Source organism: Botryllus schlosseri, chromosome 8 (genome assembly GCF_051294905.1).
Source record: "Botryllus schlosseri isolate E-star chromosome 8, Bs_hap1, whole genome shotgun sequence".
NCBI lineage: Eukaryota > Metazoa > Chordata > Ascidiacea > Stolidobranchia > Styelidae > Botryllus > Botryllus schlosseri.
Genome location: NC_137243.1, coordinates 5,330,685 through 5,350,427, shown reverse-complemented (window position 1 = coordinate 5,350,427; position 19,743 = coordinate 5,330,685). Strand labels below are relative to the sequence as shown.

At 43.0% G+C, this 19,743-nt stretch overlaps 2 protein-coding genes across 4 annotated transcripts in view; one reads left to right on the top strand and one right to left on the bottom strand.

The window, feature by feature from the left end:
* Nucleotides 1–19,743, bottom strand: part of LOC145443970 (BRISC and BRCA1-A complex member 2-like) — a 48,935-nt gene that overhangs the window by 2,948 nt on the left and 26,244 nt on the right. Inside the window, exons 2-8 of one of the 3 annotated variants that reach the window (XR_013916579.1) lie at nucleotides 7,525–7,718; nucleotides 7,280–7,350; nucleotides 7,106–7,207; nucleotides 5,505–5,700; nucleotides 4,866–5,006; nucleotides 4,619–4,801; nucleotides 2,020–4,444 (exon numbers count right to left, since the gene is read on the bottom strand). Coding sequence is in view for 2 of the 3 variants with exons in the window: in XM_080321871.1 (XP_080177997.1) it covers nucleotides 17,919–17,982; nucleotides 18,076–18,229 (218 nt within the window). In the remaining variant the exon portion in view is untranslated. Of the gene's footprint in view, nucleotides 1–2,019; nucleotides 4,445–4,618; nucleotides 4,802–4,865; nucleotides 5,007–5,504; nucleotides 5,701–7,105; nucleotides 7,208–7,279; nucleotides 7,351–7,524; nucleotides 7,719–17,736; nucleotides 17,983–18,075; nucleotides 18,230–18,710; nucleotides 19,275–19,743 lie in introns of those variants that run through there. The other 2 variants (XM_080321871.1, XM_080321872.1) reach the window with 2 other exon arrangements.
* LOC145443974 (ATP-dependent RNA helicase DDX3X-like) lies at nucleotides 10,646–17,036 on the top strand. Its single transcript, XM_080321876.1, has 3 exons — nucleotides 10,646–12,325; nucleotides 13,614–13,827; nucleotides 14,712–17,036. The coding sequence occupies exons 1-3, from the start codon at nucleotides 10,820–10,822 to the stop codon at nucleotides 15,212–15,214; spliced, it is 2,223 nt and encodes a 740-aa protein (XP_080178002.1). The 5' UTR covers nucleotides 10,646–10,819; the 3' UTR covers nucleotides 15,215–17,036.

The window sequence follows — 19,743 nt, the reverse complement described above, 5'->3', positions numbered from 1 at the left end:
GTCAACTGATGCTTCTCAATTCGGAATCGGTGCTGTCCTCTCAATCGAGCACAATGGCGAAGAGAGACCGATCGCGCACGCATCGAAAACGCTTTCCGATTCGCAAAAATCCTACTCTCAAATCGAGAAGGAAGCTCTGTCAATCATTTACGGAGTCACTAAATTTCGTCAATTCTTGGATGGTAGAAAATTTACGCTCGTGACGGACCACAAACCGCTTTTAGCTATTTTCTCGCCGGACAAGAAAATTCCCGTGATTACAGCGCAACGCTTACAGCGATGGGCACTAACGCTCATGGCTTATCAATACGATATTCGCTATAAACCGACTAATCAGCACGGAAACGCCGACGGTTTATCTCGCCTACCAAAGGGTCCAGACCCTGAGTTTGACGAACTGGAAACTCGGGAAAACGCGGAGATCGTTCACGCTATTAATATGGCATTCGATGGCTTGCCGTTAACTCGCAATGAAATTCGCGACGCGACGCTGAAGGACAAAACCATGAAACTAGTAAAATTATCTGTCACTCATGGTAATTGGAATCCAAAGGTGCACATTGATGATTTTTCTTGGTTTTCGACTCGCAAACATTCGCTTTCTCTGCACGAAGACATAGTCCTGCTCAATATTGATGGTTTTCAGCGCGTAGTAATTCCGCAGTCACTTCGCTCGCGAGTCTTATCATTGTTGCACGAAGGACATTGGGGTATCGCGAAAATGAAGCAGATGGCTCGACGTTACATCGCATGGCCTTCCATTAATCGCGACATTGAAAATCTCGTTAAGAGTTGCGACGCTTGCCGTAAGGTAATGAAAGCGCCTGATCGTCAGTATCGCGAATGGCCTAAAACTTCTGAAAGCTTTGAACGAATTCACTTGGATTTCGCAGGTCCAATGAACAATAAAATGTTTCTTGTCATCGTCGATGCGCATTCGAAATATCCTTTCGTTAAAGTAATGAATGTCGGTTCTACCACAACCTCGTGTGTGGTCAACGCTTTGAGGGAAGTCTTCTCTATCGAAGGCTTGCCCATAACAATTGTCACGGATGGCGGGCCGCAATTCACATCGAATGAATTCGATACGTTTTGTTCTAATTTGGCAATCAGCCATATCGTATCACCGTCTTTTCACCCTGCCTCTAACGGGGAAGCGGAGCGTTTCGTCCAGACTCTAAAAGCTGGATTGATAAAAAATTGCGACGGCGGAAAAGATCTCAACTTCGCGCTCCAAACACTTCTCGCTACGTACCGATGTGCACCGCATCCGGGCATAGACTGGAAAACGCCTGCCGAGATTTTACATGGTCGGCAGCCGCGCAATTTGTTAAGTTTGTGCTCGCCCTTCGACAAATCGAAACCCGTTACGCCTAGACAATCAGTCACTCATTTTGAGATTGGGTCCTCGGTTTACGCTCGCAGTTACCGAAGCGGACCCAAGTGGGTTGCTGGCGTGGTGACGGAAATACTGGGGCGTGTTGTGTACATTATAAAAACAGATCATGGGTATTGGAGGAGGCACAAGAACCAACTCCAACCACGCTTGATTTCAGCTGGTAATAATACAGCCACACAGGAAGTTGCTCAGCCTCAACAGTCACAAGCTGAGCAACCATTGGCCAGGAATAGGGCACAACGTCCTCTAGCTAGTCCTGCTCGAACGTCGGGCAGACGTTATCCTCTTCGGAACAGAAAGCAACCCGATTTCTACAGACCTACGTAAATGTGGGCAACCCTCTCAACTTATAGGGGAGGACTGTTATGTTCGTGCATTTACGTTTTAGTGTCGTACAACTCTTTCTTTCTATAGGATTAGTAATTACCGCCAATCATTATTTCCTCGTGTGTCGTGCTTGTATTTATATCCTGTGTTCTGTTGTCTCGTGGTCTTTTCATTTAACTGTACTCTGGATCGTGTCGCTGCCTTAAAGTCATACTGCTGTTAAATATACTGATTTCGTATTGTAACCTCGTCGTATTGAGTTATTGTTCAAACAAGATCAAGAACATAACAGCCTCTTCTAACGATTTTGGTAGATCCCGTATTTCCAATAGTACCTAAACTGTATATCGTGTCCTCTGGTTCGCAACTTCGCATGCAGTATTTTAATCCAATATTATTTAACCAGGTGTTTGTTTTTATCGCAAATCCGATTTACTGAAATATGCACTCCTGAAGTAGCTCAAGTACAGACTGAGACAGTGTACATATAATCCGAGTAAGCGGCGTCTTATGAAGCCTAGTAGTGAGGGCCGTGCTACAGTTAGGAAGCTACGGAACCAAGAATATCAGCCTGGTGTAAATGACCATTGCAGTCGAAAACACCATGAATACCACAAACAACAACAACTGAGACAGTGTGGTGGTAATCAGGCAGGCAGGACCATAATAGCACTTCGTCAGCCCCCCCACCCCACCCCCTGAAAAAAACGCTGGTCTTGGGCCCCCTTTGAATCCATTGGATTCGGTCAATGCCGGTATAAGTGCATTATCGAATTTTTAAATGCTAGCTCACGTGCTCAGATTTACCGTTGGTACTGACGGCTAACGGCGTAGCAGCCACTTGGCGCTTATAGCTCTGCGCCATGGGAGGCAGGCAGCTAGGGGGCGGCAAGATGCGAGGTGATTACTTTTTTTTAGTCAACACCACAGAAGTAGAGAAAAAGGTGGGTAATACGGGGCTATAGGCGGTGTGATGACCTTTTTCTGTCGACACAACAAGATTTCCCGTGAATAGAATTGAAAAGATTGAAACTATTTCAAAATTGGAGCGGCAGCATATGCTCCTGCGGCTACGCCGCTGCTGACGGAATTGGTGTCTTTGAAAATTCAGGGCCCGTAATTAATACTAGTGCATCTTCGGGCGGGCCCGTTGTTATCAATAACTTTGTTGTGTGTTGTTATTCGTGACCTCCCGTCTGCCATGTAGTCAAACGATTTGGGAATCGCAGAAACGCACCAGACCTAAAGAACTTCTTCCGTGCGACCCACACGACTCAAGTAGCATTTCTTCACGGGGTGCATAATTTTTCTCTGCGAGTGGCGTTTGTAAGGTGGGGCTCAGCTTACCAGGACAAGGTTATTATGTGCCATCCATTTAGGCGTCTATGGACAAGGGAAAATTCGACGTATCGGTTTCCGCAAACATGAAACGGTTCTTTTGGGCCAAGGTTTCCTCGCCACCGAGCTTTTTGGCAGCACACTTCGCATGTCAGGCGGAACGTCATTTTCAACGTCTTGGTGTGTCGCGACGCGGTAATGCGTTTTTTTTTTGGGGGGGGGGGTACCGATATTAATTGGGTGGTTTGGGGTGCGGCAGTTACGGTCCTGCATGCAGGGTAATAGTCGAGACGAGTGTCGGTGCACAACTATGATATGTTGCGGCCCGGAACAACATCGTGTGTATTGGAATCATTCGATGATTGTCTTTGAATACAAAGACATGGGAGTAATACAAATATCCACAAATTCGAATATTCGGTCGCCAGTTGCAAATGCTTGCATTCAACATAATTTATGCTTGCGATTACTTAAACCGCCATCAAACTGGGTTACTTACATATTGATGACGCATGCGGCACGGACCTCTTCGCAACACCGCGCACAAGCGGTGATGCATAGAAAAAAAGCGTACAGCAGGATTGTACGTACTGATATATGGTGTTTCTGAGTGAAAAAATTGAATCGAAAAGACAAAAGATCCAAACAGTTACTGATGGGTACGGAGAAGGTCATCGAATTTGCTAATCTTATCGCTAGTAGGAAAATGCATACATTTACACATACTACATAATTGAATAGTATATTCATATTTAAATGAAAACGAATACTTTCGGCTGACACTCGCCAGGTTTAACCGTCAGCAACCAGTAGAGAATTGGGAAAGACATTGTATATTAATGTTGATACTAGTCACTGACGATTACCCGTGACGATTGTCAGCCAAACTTAGTCGGGTTATACTATTCAATTGTATATTGAAGTTATGTACCTCCACTAAGCTGTTCAGTCTACATATACAGGATAATATATAGAATATTTATGAAAATGGGGATGTGTGTTTGCGCCAACATTCCGTGCCTCTTATCGGCAATAATCCTTTCAACATAAACACCTAGTAAAGTCTTTTTCAACAGCATAACCATGAGTGATTGGTAAGTACAAAATAACCGCAAACGCAAGACGATAAAGAGGCGTCTTCAGCATATTCCATAGCCCATGCGAATAGAGATAGGAAACATTATACACAGTTGCTCAATGGAAGAATTTCTGAGTCAACCCAAGTAAATATATGAGTCATCTAATCGCAGTGGTTCTTCTCCAAGGCAGGCCTCATGTAACGCCGCTGCGCGAAAAACGCTTTAGCCTTCTGCCGGACGATAAACGCTACACTGGACGCTACGAACATTGCGTAACATAGCATGACATTGAGGGAGATACCTGAAATGATGCAAAGCGCGTTTGGTACGGCCAGCCAATGATTCATCGAAGCTAGAATCATAAACATAATCAATGCATCTTGTTTCTTATTGACAAGGTAACACACTGCACAGCAAATTGATACTCTATCAATATTAATGAGCTGCTTCATGTAGGCCTGATTAGCGCACGCACCTGTTTGCCTTTTCGAGTTGGAAAGTCCCAAAAAGAGCATGATAATGGCGAATCCGGGATATAACGTGCGTACGCAATCGCTTCTTTCGATCCAATACGTCAAGTCCAGCACCAACCAAACGAGGAAGTAACATAATATGATAATGGCGCCGATCGTGGCACTTTCATCGGGAGATAATATGCCTATCAGAATAAAGTCAATATCCGAAACAGTATGACGACACCTGGCTTAGGGCTGTCGATATACCTGTCAGCGCGGCTTCACTTTGATTTCGCGAGTGCTTATATGCCAGTCCGTAGCCAACCGATATAGCCAGGGCACACACGCTCCACGTCGTCAAAATCGCGAGAGATTCGATCACCAAGTAACAAAACATGTGATCCTTAGCTGGATGAACAAAAAGCAACAAGATAAACATACACAATTACTAGGCGTACGATATGTCCTCTTTTAGTAGGATTTGTCCTCTTTCCTCAAGAATAGTGAATGGTGCTACGAGGAGGCAAAAATGCTCAAACATCATCTTTTTTTCGCACCATCACCATAATTTCATTAACATTATTATCAAATCAATACACCATAAGATTGCGATATAATGAAAAGATAGGAGGATGCCTATACGACTTGGAGTAGTCTTTTAATCAGGCACCTATCTTGGCCTACGTCATGTAATACGAGGCGAGACACAGGATTTTCACGAACTCGTTACAAATGATCTGATCATTCCCGACTGGCAAAGTCACCGCCAAGTATTCATGGGTTGAATCTGAAAAATATATTTGACTTGTTGTTCTCGTGGCTGTTTTTGTAAATGTCCTCTTTTGGGGTGCTGAAGATATGGTAGGCCTACAATTACACGATGTTAAAAATATGCGACCGTCTTACGTCGGCCAGTAGATGATTCCTCCGACAAAATCTTCCAGTGTCGCTCATACAATTTCGCTACCACATAGAACGATCGTAACGAGCACGCAGTAACCAATAACACGCATACGGCGGTGATAAGATGAACCTCTCCATCGAATAAAAATGTCCAAACCGTCGTCAGCGACCAAGCACTAGTCCACAGCATGAAAACTTCCTGAAAGTTAGGTGTATTAACACAGGTCTCAGAGGTACTAATTAATAATGAGTCATTATAACGAAGTATTTCTAATTTTTAGGAGTATTCAAGTAGATTTTGTAAAATATGTACTATATCTATATTTATTTTGAAATAAACCCGAATATCTTCGGCTGACACTCGTCAGGGGCAATCGTCAGCAACTAACGATCTCTTCGTCTCGATGATTATATATTTAATGCTTGTGACGTCATATTTGGTGATGATATGCGAAGTTCTTTCCAATCTATACCGGTTGCTGACGATTACCCCTGACAAGTGACAGCCGAAAATATTCGGGTTCATTTCAATATGAATGTATACTTTTCAATTGTATATTGAAGTTCTGTATCTCCAAGTAGCTCTTCAAATACACTTTAATTGATGTAGCGAAGGTGTAGGTATACCTACAATATATGGGCCACACGTACAATACGGCGTGACCATAGACGTGCAGGCAGGACCAATTTTTGGGGGAAGGGGAGCTTTTTTCAGCAATGTCGTGACGCCACCTTTATCCATTGCAATGAGGGGGAAGACGAATGACATCATTGTATCCAAGGCGACAATTTGGAGGGGATATTTGCCTCTATCGACCCTCCGGTATACACCGCTGGAAATGGTTCCTTCATGCTATCCCGAGAACTTTTTCTAACTAAACCACATGTCAATACAATTAATGTTAAAATCATACCAATAGGTTCAAGTCAGGATTGGTATGAAATTTCATAGTTTTTATTTTCGACTAAAATTGAGCCAATTCAAAATCCATACGAGGGTTAAATCATAATCCTGATAGTCACCGCCCAAAGGCATTCCATTCAATTCCATTCCCATTCGACATTCTTTATCGCACACTCCAGTGCAACTCAAAGACCCGAAATGGAACGGATTGCGTGGAATTGATGCGCAGATGTAGTCTTGTTGTAGAGACTCTCGAATGGACAGAACTTCAATATAAAATTGAATATAATATATTCATATTGATATAAACCCGAATATTTGTCGTTATCCTCAGCAATTAGTAGGGAATTCAAAAGAACTTGGCATATCACTAGTCGTACATCACTTGGTTTTCTTGTTGTATTTTTATTAGCAATTTTTATCAGTTTTATACACCACAAAAAACGCTTCACTTGTGCGACTTTGAAGCAGAACATCATGTGTGTAATCCTGAGCATGTAAATTACTAATCAATTTTGTCGCCTATCAGAATTAGTGGCACGAATTCGCACGTAGTAACATTGATATTCTATACACAGCAGATTCATATGCCGTGATTTAGTATATTCTTCGTTACCGATGAGTGTGCTGTATACAGGGTATCGATAAATTGCATTGCGTGATCGAGCGGGCGCTGTCCTATTCATGCCATTTTACTCACCAGTGGTATATTAAATAAAGGTTTCGACGACCAGCGGCGGTATAGCAAGTAGACCATTGCCGCAACATTCCAAAATAATATCACAGGCCAAATGATGGATATCTTTGAAATAGAATCATGAATTAGGGCGCGTTAGTTCTCTGTCATTATATGAGTTTCATTTCCATATCTTACCGCCCATGGAGCAGGATAAATATTCAGAGGATATTTCTCTGTAACTTGCGCTGGGCTGCTGTAGAATATACCTGCATTTAGGGAAAGCAAAAGTTAAAGCAATCCAAGGACGAACTTGAATGAGCTCGCATATTTGTTAACCAAGAAAGCGACAATTTGAAAAATAAAAATAAGAACCGTGCTTATAAGTATTGGGGATGATATGGGTACCATTCAAATGTCCACAACTAATAATCTCCACTGACCTGCCCCCCAAAATGACGCATCTCTCCGTGTTATCTTCCAAACGGCACTTTTCACGGTGTACAGTCCGAACACAAATAAGCACCCCACCGCCGCGAGAAGCGTCAATATAATAGGCACCGTCTGAGCCATCAAATTTAATTCAGGTGACAACTTATATGTTTGATATTATATATACAAAAATTCTGCCTGTGAACTGCAAAATCATTACGCATAATACCAAAAATACGTGGACCGTACATTCGTACATCTTATGCAAATAATAAACAGGACGACAACTCATAGTTCATTTCCGTTATATTGAGTAATAACTGACTTCTTTGAAATTCCATCCGTGTGGATCACATTCACATATTCTATATCCATAGAAATATAGGCGCGAATTTTAGCAAAACATAACATTCGCTCAGGGCGGTGGGGCTTAATATCACATGTGGAACCATATTTCTCCGGATATCAGAGCGTCCTCGAATATATATTCAAGCGGCTTGTACTGGATAAATACTCGCGTGCTAGATCGACTTGATGATATGCATGTGTGATGAATACTATCGAAATCTTCGCTACACGCATCGGTGCAAATTCTGCCAAACGGTTTCTACTGCGGCTACTCGTCGTTATCAGCGTTACATTTCTCAGTTGACTGGCGAGAGACTGCCGACAGGCGACTAAATAGTGAGCCATAGAAATTTAAAGTGAAGATGTTTTTTGTGTCGGGTCTTTATTATTTAGGAACAGCGGCAATACTGCGCCATCTACCGGTTCATATATTCACTTCATTTCAATTTCATCATTTCAAAACATCACAAGACTGCGATGCAATGAATGATAGGAAGATGCCGAAACGACTTGAGATTGAGATTGAGATTGAGACTTTGAGATCAGACACCCACCCGGACCTAGACCAGTGGTTCTCAACCTGGGGGCACGCTCCCATTGGGGGGTGTGAAAGCATCTGAAGGGGGCCGCGAAGAAACGGTCAACTGAAAAAAATTTGCATTCTGCGCGATTTACCTCCAATTCAAGCGTGCTTCTCTATATATAGATTAAATTTGATATTTTTGAATACTCTCATCAACAGTCATAACCGTTCATGCCATCAAACAACCTGTTGGGGTGTCTAGCATCCCGCTTGGATTTTGTGATATGGCGATAAGGGGGGCGCGAAATTTTTCACTATCATAAAGGGGGACGTGTCTTAATAAAGGTTGAGAACCACTGACCTAGACGATGCAAATAGGAGGCATGCACACTGAATGAAAAATAAATAAAGATAATATAAAATAAAAAGCGACAAAATCAGGTGGCAAGTGACGGAAGGCGAGATCGATATGTCAGGACGTGATTCGTTAAATTAGAGGCCTGACTAGCAAACGCGATGATTCGCACCGTGGCGTGGACAGCGGGCATCAAGTTCTTCCACGAATTCAGAGTTCGTTCGTCCATTTCAACGATATATGTTTGTAGTTTGTTTTAAAAGATCAAAAAATATTTGGTGTCATTCAATATCAGAAGATCGCGATACAATGAGAAGAAGCGAAAGTGTTGAAACTACTTGATTGAACTATTCTAGGCAAACTCTCACAACTCCTTGAAGTGCATAGCTGGAGGCGCGCGGGCGCAGTTGTAAGGTAAGTCAATAATGTATTTCATAATTTCGCGTTGGACTAAAATTCGCGTACACATTGCGCAATCGCACATTACGCAACTCTGATAACTTAAACCAACATTCGGCGGCGAAGTTGTACGTTAAAGCTTGTACGTTTTAAGTTATCCATTATTTCTTTCCACCCTCTTATTTACATCGCCTTAGCCCAGGTGGGTGTTTCATTTCAAAGACTACTCCACGGCGTTTTCGACTCCTTCCTATCCTTTTGTTGCATCGTAGTGTCTTGTGGCGTTTTGCAATGATTAAATTATTAATAAAATGATGCTGAGCCAGTGATGCATCTATCTTTATCTGTTGCAGTCACACACGGTGTACCACGTGCGATATACAAGACACAGCTACCTCATTATAATAGGTTTATATAGCTCAGTGCTATTTACTAATCTACGAAGTCTGGGCAACCCATAGACGATTTTTTTCAACCAAGCACTGAAGAAAAACAGCATCCCCTACAACTCCGTGAAAGTTTTCCAGAATTTATTCGTATGAAATCATTTTCAAAATGTTTCCAGAATTTATTTGTATGAATTCACTCGGGAACGATCCCATTTTGTGGATAAGGTAGACTCACTTTCTCGCGTCGCCGAGCAGGCACGAGGCGCATCGGCACAGCCTGTTCTAATAAAAGAAAGAAACGGCAGATCACGTGACCGGATCGCGCAACAGCAAGCTTTTTCTTTCGCGTGACGCTGTCGTTGGAAATGGAGTTTGAAGTGTAGGATTCGTAGTCTTTCATATTCGCCGGGTTGGTACGTAACGTGAATCGTTGATAGTTTCGAAAACTAGCGTCGAGTTCCAACAGCTTACAGTCATTACAAAGAGTGCCTTGCCGATATTTTGTTTGAGGTTCCGGATCAAGACTGGGCAAAAATCCAGCACCTGCGTGTTTCTGAATTGAGGATTATCACTCATTATTACGTCAATTCAGTAAGAATTATGTGGAAAGTTCGAATACGTACCTTTCATTTTATGCTAGCTCGAAGAATGTAAGACCAGTTCTATATACGGTACATGAAGTTTAAGATAATTAGTTAGGTATTTTCAAATTTCGACTAAACCTATCTCATTCCACTTCTATATGACAATGCTGTGAGTTTTCACGGCTTCACAGATTATATGTCATTATCACTAACGTGGGTAACTTTGTTCTACATGTTTTATTTACTAAGATACTACCGATCGAGTCTTACAGCCTTCATGTTGCATGATAGCTACTAAAACTATAAATTGAACTCATAGCCAGAGCGGAATTGCAATATCGCGCGCATTTTCGTTCAATTTCATGATGATTCTATGATAGAAAAAGACGCCCAGGTTCTGTCACACACAATTTTTTGCTAAAAACAACCGCCTTCTCCAATCCGAACTCTTATAATGTGGTAAAAACTCCGATAAGAAACATATTTTCAGTACTGCATGGAATGAATCAACTCGCTACTCGACTGAAATTATTAGAAATAATACCGGTACTCTCTTTATATTGAAGTACTTGAGTCTTTGTGCCCAGACTTAATGCTAATGAGCTGTAGGCTGCAGTACAGGTTCGAAATTTGTAAGACAATTGTGAAATTTACAGCCAATCTGCAATAACTTAGCATATTCTCTCGAGTCGATAAACCAAAACAAACATGTCTCAACCAGCAGCAAACGGACCCAATTTAGAGACACAAATGGCCAACATGGACATAAGTTCGAGAGGTGGCGGCGGCCGAAGTTACGGCCCCCAAGGAAACTACGTACCACCTCACGTAAGACAACAAGAGCAATATCGCGGACGCGGTCAATATATTAGTGGCCCACCACCTCAACCTTACGGCGGAGCCCCGATGACAGGTCCCAACGGCGAGCTAAGATATGGTGGTCCGCCACCCGGTCATATCCCACACACGGGACCGCCGATGGGGCCTCCAATGAATCAACCGTACCGAAATGGACGTGGTGGATATCAAAATGGCGGTATGGTGCGTGGACCACCACCACGTTTTCCCAACGAAAGAGGTTATGGTAGCCGGGACGGTGGTTACAACCGTGGTTATGATAACAGAGGGTATGGAAATCGCGGCGGTTATGGGCGCGGTGGATATGATGGGCGTGGTTATCAAGGTGGCTGGGGGCAAGTACGTCCTGGTGTGATGCCTGTGGCAGACCGTTGGTCTATGCTTGAAAATGATGATGGTGGTTATGATCAATACCGCAATCCGAGATATACGCACGATGAGGGAGACCGTCTTGCTAAAAAATGGGATGAAAGACGAGGAGGTGGAGATGCATTCGCAGATACGGAAGATTGGAATATAGCTCTCCCTAGGAATGAAAAGCTAGAAAAAGAACTATTCTCCAGCTCAAACACAGGGATTAATTTTGAGAAATACGACGATATACCAGTGGAAGCCACGGGCGACGATGTCCCAGATCATATCGACACTTTCGCCGATTGCGAGTTAGGAGAAATCGGCGACATGAACCTGGCTAACTGCAAGTACGACCGCCCCACACCCGTTCAAAAATACGCGATCCCGATCATCATGGGAGGTCGCGACCTGATGGCGTGCGCTCAAACTGGATCGGGCAAAACTGCCGCTTTTCTGCTCCCGATTTTGTGCAGTATCTACAAAAAAGGGCCCGGAGAATCGCACAGCGCTACTTTGAACCAGCGAGGCGGGCGTAGAAAAGTGTTCCCGCTGGGTCTGATTCTCTCTCCAACGAGAGAATTGGCGTCTCAAATCTACGACGAGGCTCGTAAATTCTCGTACAGATCTCACGTGCGGCCTTGCGTTATATACGGTGGCGCTGATGTCGGAGCTCAAATGAGAGATTTGGACCGCGGATGCCATCTACTTGTCGCGACTCCCGGTCGTTTGGTTGATTTCTTGGACCGTGGAAAGGTCGGCTTGCAGTACATCCGGTTTTTGGTGCTCGACGAAGCGGACAGGATGTTGGACATGGGTTTCGAGCCGCAGATTCGCAGGATCGTGGAAGAGAACAGGATGCCGACAAAAGGAGAGAGGAAAACGCTCATGTTCAGCGCTACATTCCCCAAAGAGATTCAAGTGCTGGCGAGAGATTTTCTCGACAACTACATCTTCTTGGCTGTCGGAAGAGTTGGGTCTACTTCAACGAATATTACTCAAAAGGTTGGCTGAAAATTCTCCTTCGAGCATGCGATTGAAAAATGTATTCATATTGAAATGAACCTGAATATTTTCGGCCTTGAATATTCACGTGCACCTCAATATGGCCAATTCTTATTCAATTACTCACTAGCCTATCAGTCGATGTCGGGTCCTGCAACTCCGAACATCCTACATTTTTTGCTCGATGATCTCTTGTTGTTTGAAATGCAGGTCCACAGCTTGGTACGGAGCCAAACCTGTTTGCTGAGCTTCATTGGTAAACTGAATCGGTTTTGAGCGGGTGTTTGCAATCCTCTACTAACCTTTTGCTAATCTTTAAGCCTTCGTGGAACAACTGCAAATTTCAATATGAATATATTATTCAATTGTGTGTTAAAGTTCTGTCCCTCCAAGAATCTCTTCTGAAACATCCTTCGTTCTTAGCTGAATAATCTCTGTCAAGTGAAATGCAGGTCCTCCGCTTGGCATCGAGCCAAACCTGTTCGCGGAGCAGTCTTGGTAAACTGCAGGCTTGTAGCCGGAGGGGGTTTCTGGGGTCAAAACCCCCGTCTTTTGAAGCGGAAAACCTCCTCCTTAAACGCAAAACCCCGAATGACTGTTCAGAAGCTAATACTCGCAATTCAATAAGTCGTATTTTCAGTGTTGCGCGCGGCCAATTCGTTGGCTGAGGCGTGTTGCCAATTAGCGAAATTGTCAGTTTACATTGCACTGCACAGTATGACGCGAGCGATCTCCCGCTGGGGTGGTTGCAAAATCAGGTCATCGATTGCCGTGTGCTCCGCAATCTTCGCACATATTCCATAAAAACTCGGACGTTTTGACTTGCGCAAATAGTCGCCGATGCTCCGTAAGATGCGTTGATAAGCGCGAGTATTTAATTGTTCGACGATTTGATTAGCGCAGGTATTTAATTGTTGACGACAGATTAGGGAGTCGCTAATTAACAGCACTTCCGGACTCGTCGACAAGCTTATCAAACGCGTATAATCGCCAACACGAGGAGATCATATAATCGTCATTTACGCATGTACTTAACTCAAATGAATTGATGCTCTATTGCTAAATTCGAAACCCCGCCTTTCATATCAAAACCTCTCCTTACTTTTCGGCTGGCTTACCCGTCTGGTAAACTGAATCGATTTTGGAAAGATATTTTCAATCCTTGGGATACGTTGGTTCAGGATGCAGTTGACTTAACGCTATTACTTCGAATTAGTCGTTTGAGTTTATAATTTTGCGACCGTGGATATCAGTCGTCGCTTATCCAGGCGTGTCTTGCCAATCACAGGTCGTGTGGGTCGACGAAGACGAGAAACACAAATTCCTTCTGGATCTGATCAACGCCACGGACGCGAATTCCCTGACTCTGGTGTTCACCGAAACCAAGAAAGGCGCAGACGACTTGGACGAGTTCCTGTACTCTCGCAAGTACAAATCCACGAGCATTCACGGCGATCGCTCGCAAAGAGAACGTGAAGAGGCGCTCCTTGCGTTCAGAACGGGTACGTAGGTCTTTTATGTGGCAATCGCTGGCGTGTGATGGCCGGGATTAATTGGTATCGTTATCACAATATCCATTGCAATTATACATATTATATTCGAACTCGGCGACTAGTTGAGTATTGGAATATCACTTGGATGTGTTGGATGATTGGATTGTGTTAGAGTTGGATTATGTGTCTTTTATGCGACCACAAAGAATATAATTCCAGTTGTACATCACATGGAAGACGACACTCGGTGACAATGCTGTGGGTTGATCACCGTGTCAACAGACTTCAAGTGTGTATGTTAGCACTACTTGTTTCTGTGATATGACCAATTTTGGTTTCACGTCTTCTGTGTTGGAAAATAGTATTGAAATTTTAGTTGACAAGTTAACTCTTACTGACAATAGGCACATAATTTCGGTACTAGATAGAATTATCGCTCGATTCAGGTCCGAGTACTCGTGTCTTGGTGCCTAGCTCAACCCAAGTTTGTCGGAACGGAACAATTGATATTACACTCTGTTCTTGCAGTTGATGTTAAGACCAAAGCAGTCTTCAAGTTCTGTAATGCACACCAGCTATTTTAATGTTGTTATAATACCGACAAGATAGCTTAATGGTAGAGTGTCCGGCGTCTTCATCAGTCGGTGTGGTGTGAGTTCAATCCCTGGCTGGGTCACACCAAAGACCTCATCAGTAAAAGTTATCCGTGGCTTCCCTGGCTTGCGCTGAGCATTCCCGTGTTAGCATAGAAGGGTGTTGCAAAACTTAGAAAGCCTGACAGCACAAGGACTTGGTGTGCTTACACACAGATTGTGTGTGTGCATATCGTGAGTTGGTGTATATGCCGCAAAATGACCGAGGACAAAAATTGATGATGTCCTATTCCTATCTAGGAGAATACCCGATCCTGGTGGCGACGGCTGTGGCCGCGCGTGGTCTCGACATACCCAACGTCCGTCACGTCATCAATTTCGATCTGCCCAGCGACGTGGACGAGTACGTTCACCGTATCGGACGTACCGGGCGTGTCGGTAACATCGGTCTCGCCACGTCGTTCTTCAACAAGAAGAATCTCAACATCAGCAAGGATCTCGTCGATCTTCTGATGGAGGCGAACCAAGAGGTTCCTCCCTGGCTGGAGCAAATGGCGAACAGCCATCAAAAGGGAAAACCGGGCAGGGCCGGAGGCGGAAAGCGGTTCACCGGGGGCTTCGGATCCAGAGATTACCGTCAGCAACCAGGCCGCGGCGGTGGTAGAGGCGGCGGCCAACGTGGCATGATGCCGCAACGCGGAGGAGGTATGGGTGGCAATTGGGGCATGCCGTACTACAGAGGTAATGATTACGGTGGGTCTTATGGGGGATCCGGTGGCAGTGAAGATTGGTTTGGAAATTGAATAAGTTTAAGCGACCGACGATGCTGTAAATATCAACCATTTCATGATGTGAAAATCTTGTTACAAAGTCACGCTTAGTGTCGACACAATCTGTACATAGCAAGTTGTACGCCAGGGCTTCATTTGTCTTGTACGAGTCGAAGCCCTTGTAATGAACATATGTGCTTGATTTTGTGTGATTTTCTTGTACATAATCATTGATTTGCCGTGCGGCAAATCCTAACTTGCGTAACCCGGAAGGCTTTACATTCGGCTGCTTTCGATCTGTTGATGAATACGTTAGGGTGTACAGATTTTGAATTACTCGGACGGATGTTTCGTGTTAGTAATAGGGAATGACTTGAATATTTGTTAGGGACTTGTAAAAATATTTCATAGCGCGATATTTCGAATGCGTCTTTAGCACTGTACCAAAGTTCGGGCTATCACTGGGACGGTCTTTGTGGTAGCGATACATCAAATTTGAGGATTGATCGATGGAACTGGGAGCAGTTCTCGGAAAAGGGTATGATATCCTTGAAACGAAAATAATGTCATTATCGGTTGATAACGCGACTTCAAAATGAGTATGGGAATCCAGTAATGAATTAAAAATAAATGCTGATTGGCACGCGATGTGTCACTTGTAAAAATTAGCCTTTTTTGCCGTAACTGAGCTATCATATATATTAGCCTTGTCGCGGTTATTCACGAGGCGGCTTCCTTCACGCGTTTAGTTATTATAAATTGCGAATAACGAAGCTAAGAGTGTGCTGTGCTCTTAAACCTTTTTCACGATTTCTCAACACCACTGTGACGATTCGTTTGCTTCCTGCTGTTAAGTTATATACCTTGGAGGAAGCTTTTGTATTAAGAGTACCTTGGCGCACATTTTATACCTCTGTATGTCCGCACCTCGACGTGTGTATTATGTAATGTATACAAGAACAAAATATCATGGCTTTATATATTTTCCGTATCATAGCATTTGAGTTTGTACGGCTTTTACGCGCCGTTCATTGATTTTTTTTTAGTTTGCCCCGCTATAAGCTAGCTTAACTCACCCGAAAAAAGCTGCCTTCGGTCATTTTTTTTACTTCATGACATCTTGTGTCTTCAACACGAGCATCGGGTTTTAGTAATCATAATTTATCTTACCGTTAGTTTCATAAGTTCACCCGTAAACTGTTCTTGTATAGTGTGAGGCGATAATGTTGCGTGCAATAAATACATTGAGGTATAAAAGAAATACGACTACGAAATATATCTATTGGCACGTCTTATGTGCGCCTTGCTTTTAAAGAGGTACTCTGGTAAATATTGCACAGCACGCTTTGAATGTGATTTGAGAACAATGCAATGAAGCTCAGTGTCAAAATATAGGGAGCTGGATTCCTAATTATTATTCATATTGACAAAATGGCTTTGTGCCAGTAAAAAGTTTTATATTGCAGTGCTTGGATTACACGTGACTAGTCCTTTTGTTACTTGATTCGTAGAATAGACCACGCGTTACGAAATACACCTTCAACTTGCCAATTATCACTGTGTTTTGTTGATTTGCAACATGGCGCATCAGATAAATCGCAGGCATTGCCTTATCTACATTCGACGGAGGGACGTGTGCGAGTGCATGTCTAAATTTAAATTATATTTCATACCCTATTTCCTCAATGGATCTTGGTACAGTGCATACGGTGGCGCAGAAAAATGCTTGGTCTGTCGGCAGGATAACATTGCTTTGGTTCATTTCAAAGTTACAGTGTGAATCTGTTTTCGCTGCAATTTCGTTTGACAACGGCTGATGTGAGCCAATCATTCCTAATAAACTTCGTTACAACGATCTCTTGTTAGCTAGGAAGATTTGAAAGGGTAACTGAGCAGTGACAGACGAGCATATTCTGCTGTAGGAATAGGAAGAGTTCAGTTCTATGTATCATACCAGTGAGAGCATGTTGGCATCATTTCTGATGAGATGTGTTTCTCATTTTGGGCAGACAGATTTTATTGCTTCAACAACCTGAACATTAATAAACAATGTGTATAGGGTTGTCACACCTCCGACTTAACAGTAGTGTTTAATACTACTGCCACATCCAGACGCCCTTTATAAAGGACGCTAGAAATATATACGATACATACGCCTAATTAAGCAATATAACATTGCGATTCACTTCATGATGTCACTGAGGACTTCAACTTGGCAGTGAAAGCTGGCTGCGATCTGGCAACCCCGATTTCATGTTTCGCATCAACGTCACGTGCAATTTTACGCATACAAATTTCATGAAGTGGGTAGCTGCCAACCATCACTTCGATCCAATATGCAGTTAACTGTTCCACGTGAACTACAATGGGTTCACGCTGCCTAAGAAGTAAGATCTGGTCTGGCCTTGAGACGTGACAATCTCACGCTAACCATCCCTCGCTGATTGTCACACGACATGGGAAATATAGAAGTCGACCTGGAGTTGCATGTTGTGATGCATAGAGACATCCAACAAATTTTACTAATACTAGTTACAGCAAGGCACAGAAAAGCATCTCAGTCAGTAATGTATTATATGCATGGACAAAAATGATTAAACCAACATGATACACGCGGTCAGGCGGCAAAATGAAAAATCCATCGAGTGCATAGCAATAACAGAGCAACGTTGCCTTCTTCAAATTCGAGTGACAGCTTAGATCTGTGGGTCATGTTAGCATGTCACAAACCCACTTTTCACACAACGCCGTGCTTTATGCACCCTGCTTTGAATGACTCGATTCTATCGAGAATGTAGGTCCTAAAAAGAGAGAAGGTGGTTAACTACTAGATCGTTTGCAAATGAATTTTAGCCACTAAGAGATATGGCAATGATCTCAATAAATCAAGTAACCTTGTGCGTTTCACCATTTCATTGCCGGACCATCTCGGACTGTAGGGATAACTCGAATGCGGGACTTGATAGAGAGTCCCGTTCTTGGTGAAATGATAGACGGATTGGAAAATCAGCTCGGGCTGTTCTTGAGGAAAGAGTCGACTAAGCGTAACTGTAACAGGAAACAACGCGTTTTATTCTTCGTAAGGTATAATCAGTGCAGCGTTGCAGATATCACAATAGGGAAGTAGTCTGTGGCGATAGATTTGCCCGAGTTCAAACGGGCCCCTCTAGTCCAGGCTATTCGGCTTCGTGTTCCACTCATTATGACGTTGGAACAGTATGAATGATGTGGAAAGTCCAAATTTGTACCTGCGACCACAAAGATTATAGTGCCAGTTCTATATCACATTAAAGATTATTCGATAGTTTTTCGACCATACCATCTCATTACAATTGTGACGTTGCTATCGGTCGATCACGACATCACAAATATGTCATTTCAACTAACGCGCGTAGCTTTACACTACAATTTTCCTATATTGCGACCAGTAGTTTTACAGCCTTCCACGGTGGAAAATCGTATCGAAACAAAATTAACTCTTAGCAGAAGACTAGAAGCGTGTAAGTTCAGTACTCGTAAAAATCATCTCACACTACCGACTCAATTTAGCATTAGTAGTCGAATCTGAGTATTAAAGTACGACTTGAAATGATACCAGATGATTGTATGGGTCGATATCCCGCCACTTTCCAGTTACAGGATGCTGCGGTCGGGTTTGTTCCAAACTGAGATAACTCCGCAAATATTGATACCGCGATATTAGGAATTGATGATGTGTCAATCGCTAGAGTCAGATATGACTAATGCCAACAAACGACCAATTGGATCGGCTGGAGAGAGTGCTGAATTGCGGCAGTAGGTCATGCGTTAAAAGATCTCTGAAATTTTGCAGCCTGTACAATGCAGTTATGTCTGCACTGTGGACGCCCATTCGAGACACCAGCATTTTCCACCACTATACTGTCATAATATTTAAGTTTAAGTTATAAATAACGAAACTTGATTATTTGATTCGGGCAAGGGAGTCCGATTCCAATCAACTGTGCTTACCGTCTACCCATCTCTATTTACCATTAAAAACTAGCTAGACCAATACTTTTAGCATACTACAGTACACCACTGAAGACCAGAGTTGAACCAAAAGTATTACAAACTAATTGCCGACATCACGTTGACTAGGCTTACCATATTTCGGAAATTAAAAAAGAGGACACTTTTTCAGAAATATCAGACAAGCAAAACTGGAGAAGAATTCTCAAAAACATGTAAATTTCACCCGCTTCATGATCGGTTGACTAAAAAAAAAAAAAAAAAAAAAAAAAAGGTCATCACTTCCGCTCAGAGCTCAAAAACACGTTTTTCACTCCACATTAAAAAAAAAAAAGGTCATCACTTCCGCTCAGAGCTCGAAAACACGTTTTTCACTCTACATTGCTAGGTGGATGACTAAAAAAAAAAAAAAAAAGGTCTTCTTTTCGCTCAGAGCTGAAATCACCACTTTTCCCTCCGAAATACCCGCCGGAGCTTCACTTCTGCGCTAATTTGCGGCATATCACTCGCAATTTCCTCTAAATCTGACCTAAATTTTCAGAAAAGAGGACAAAATCTCAAAAAAGAGGACA

Excerpts from the sequence above, each read along its gene's own strand:
- LOC145443974 (XM_080321876.1), top strand. The coding sequence starts at position 10,820 with ATGTCTCAACCAGCAGCAAACGGACCCAATTTAGAGACACAAATGGCC. Across the intron at positions 12,326-13,613 it reads CAACGAATATTACTCAAAAG|GTCGTGTGGGTCGACGAAGA; the intron begins GTTGGCTGAAAA and ends TGCCAATCACAG. Across the intron at positions 13,828-14,711 it reads GCTCCTTGCGTTCAGAACGG|GAGAATACCCGATCCTGGTG; the intron begins GTACGTAGGTCT and ends ATTCCTATCTAG.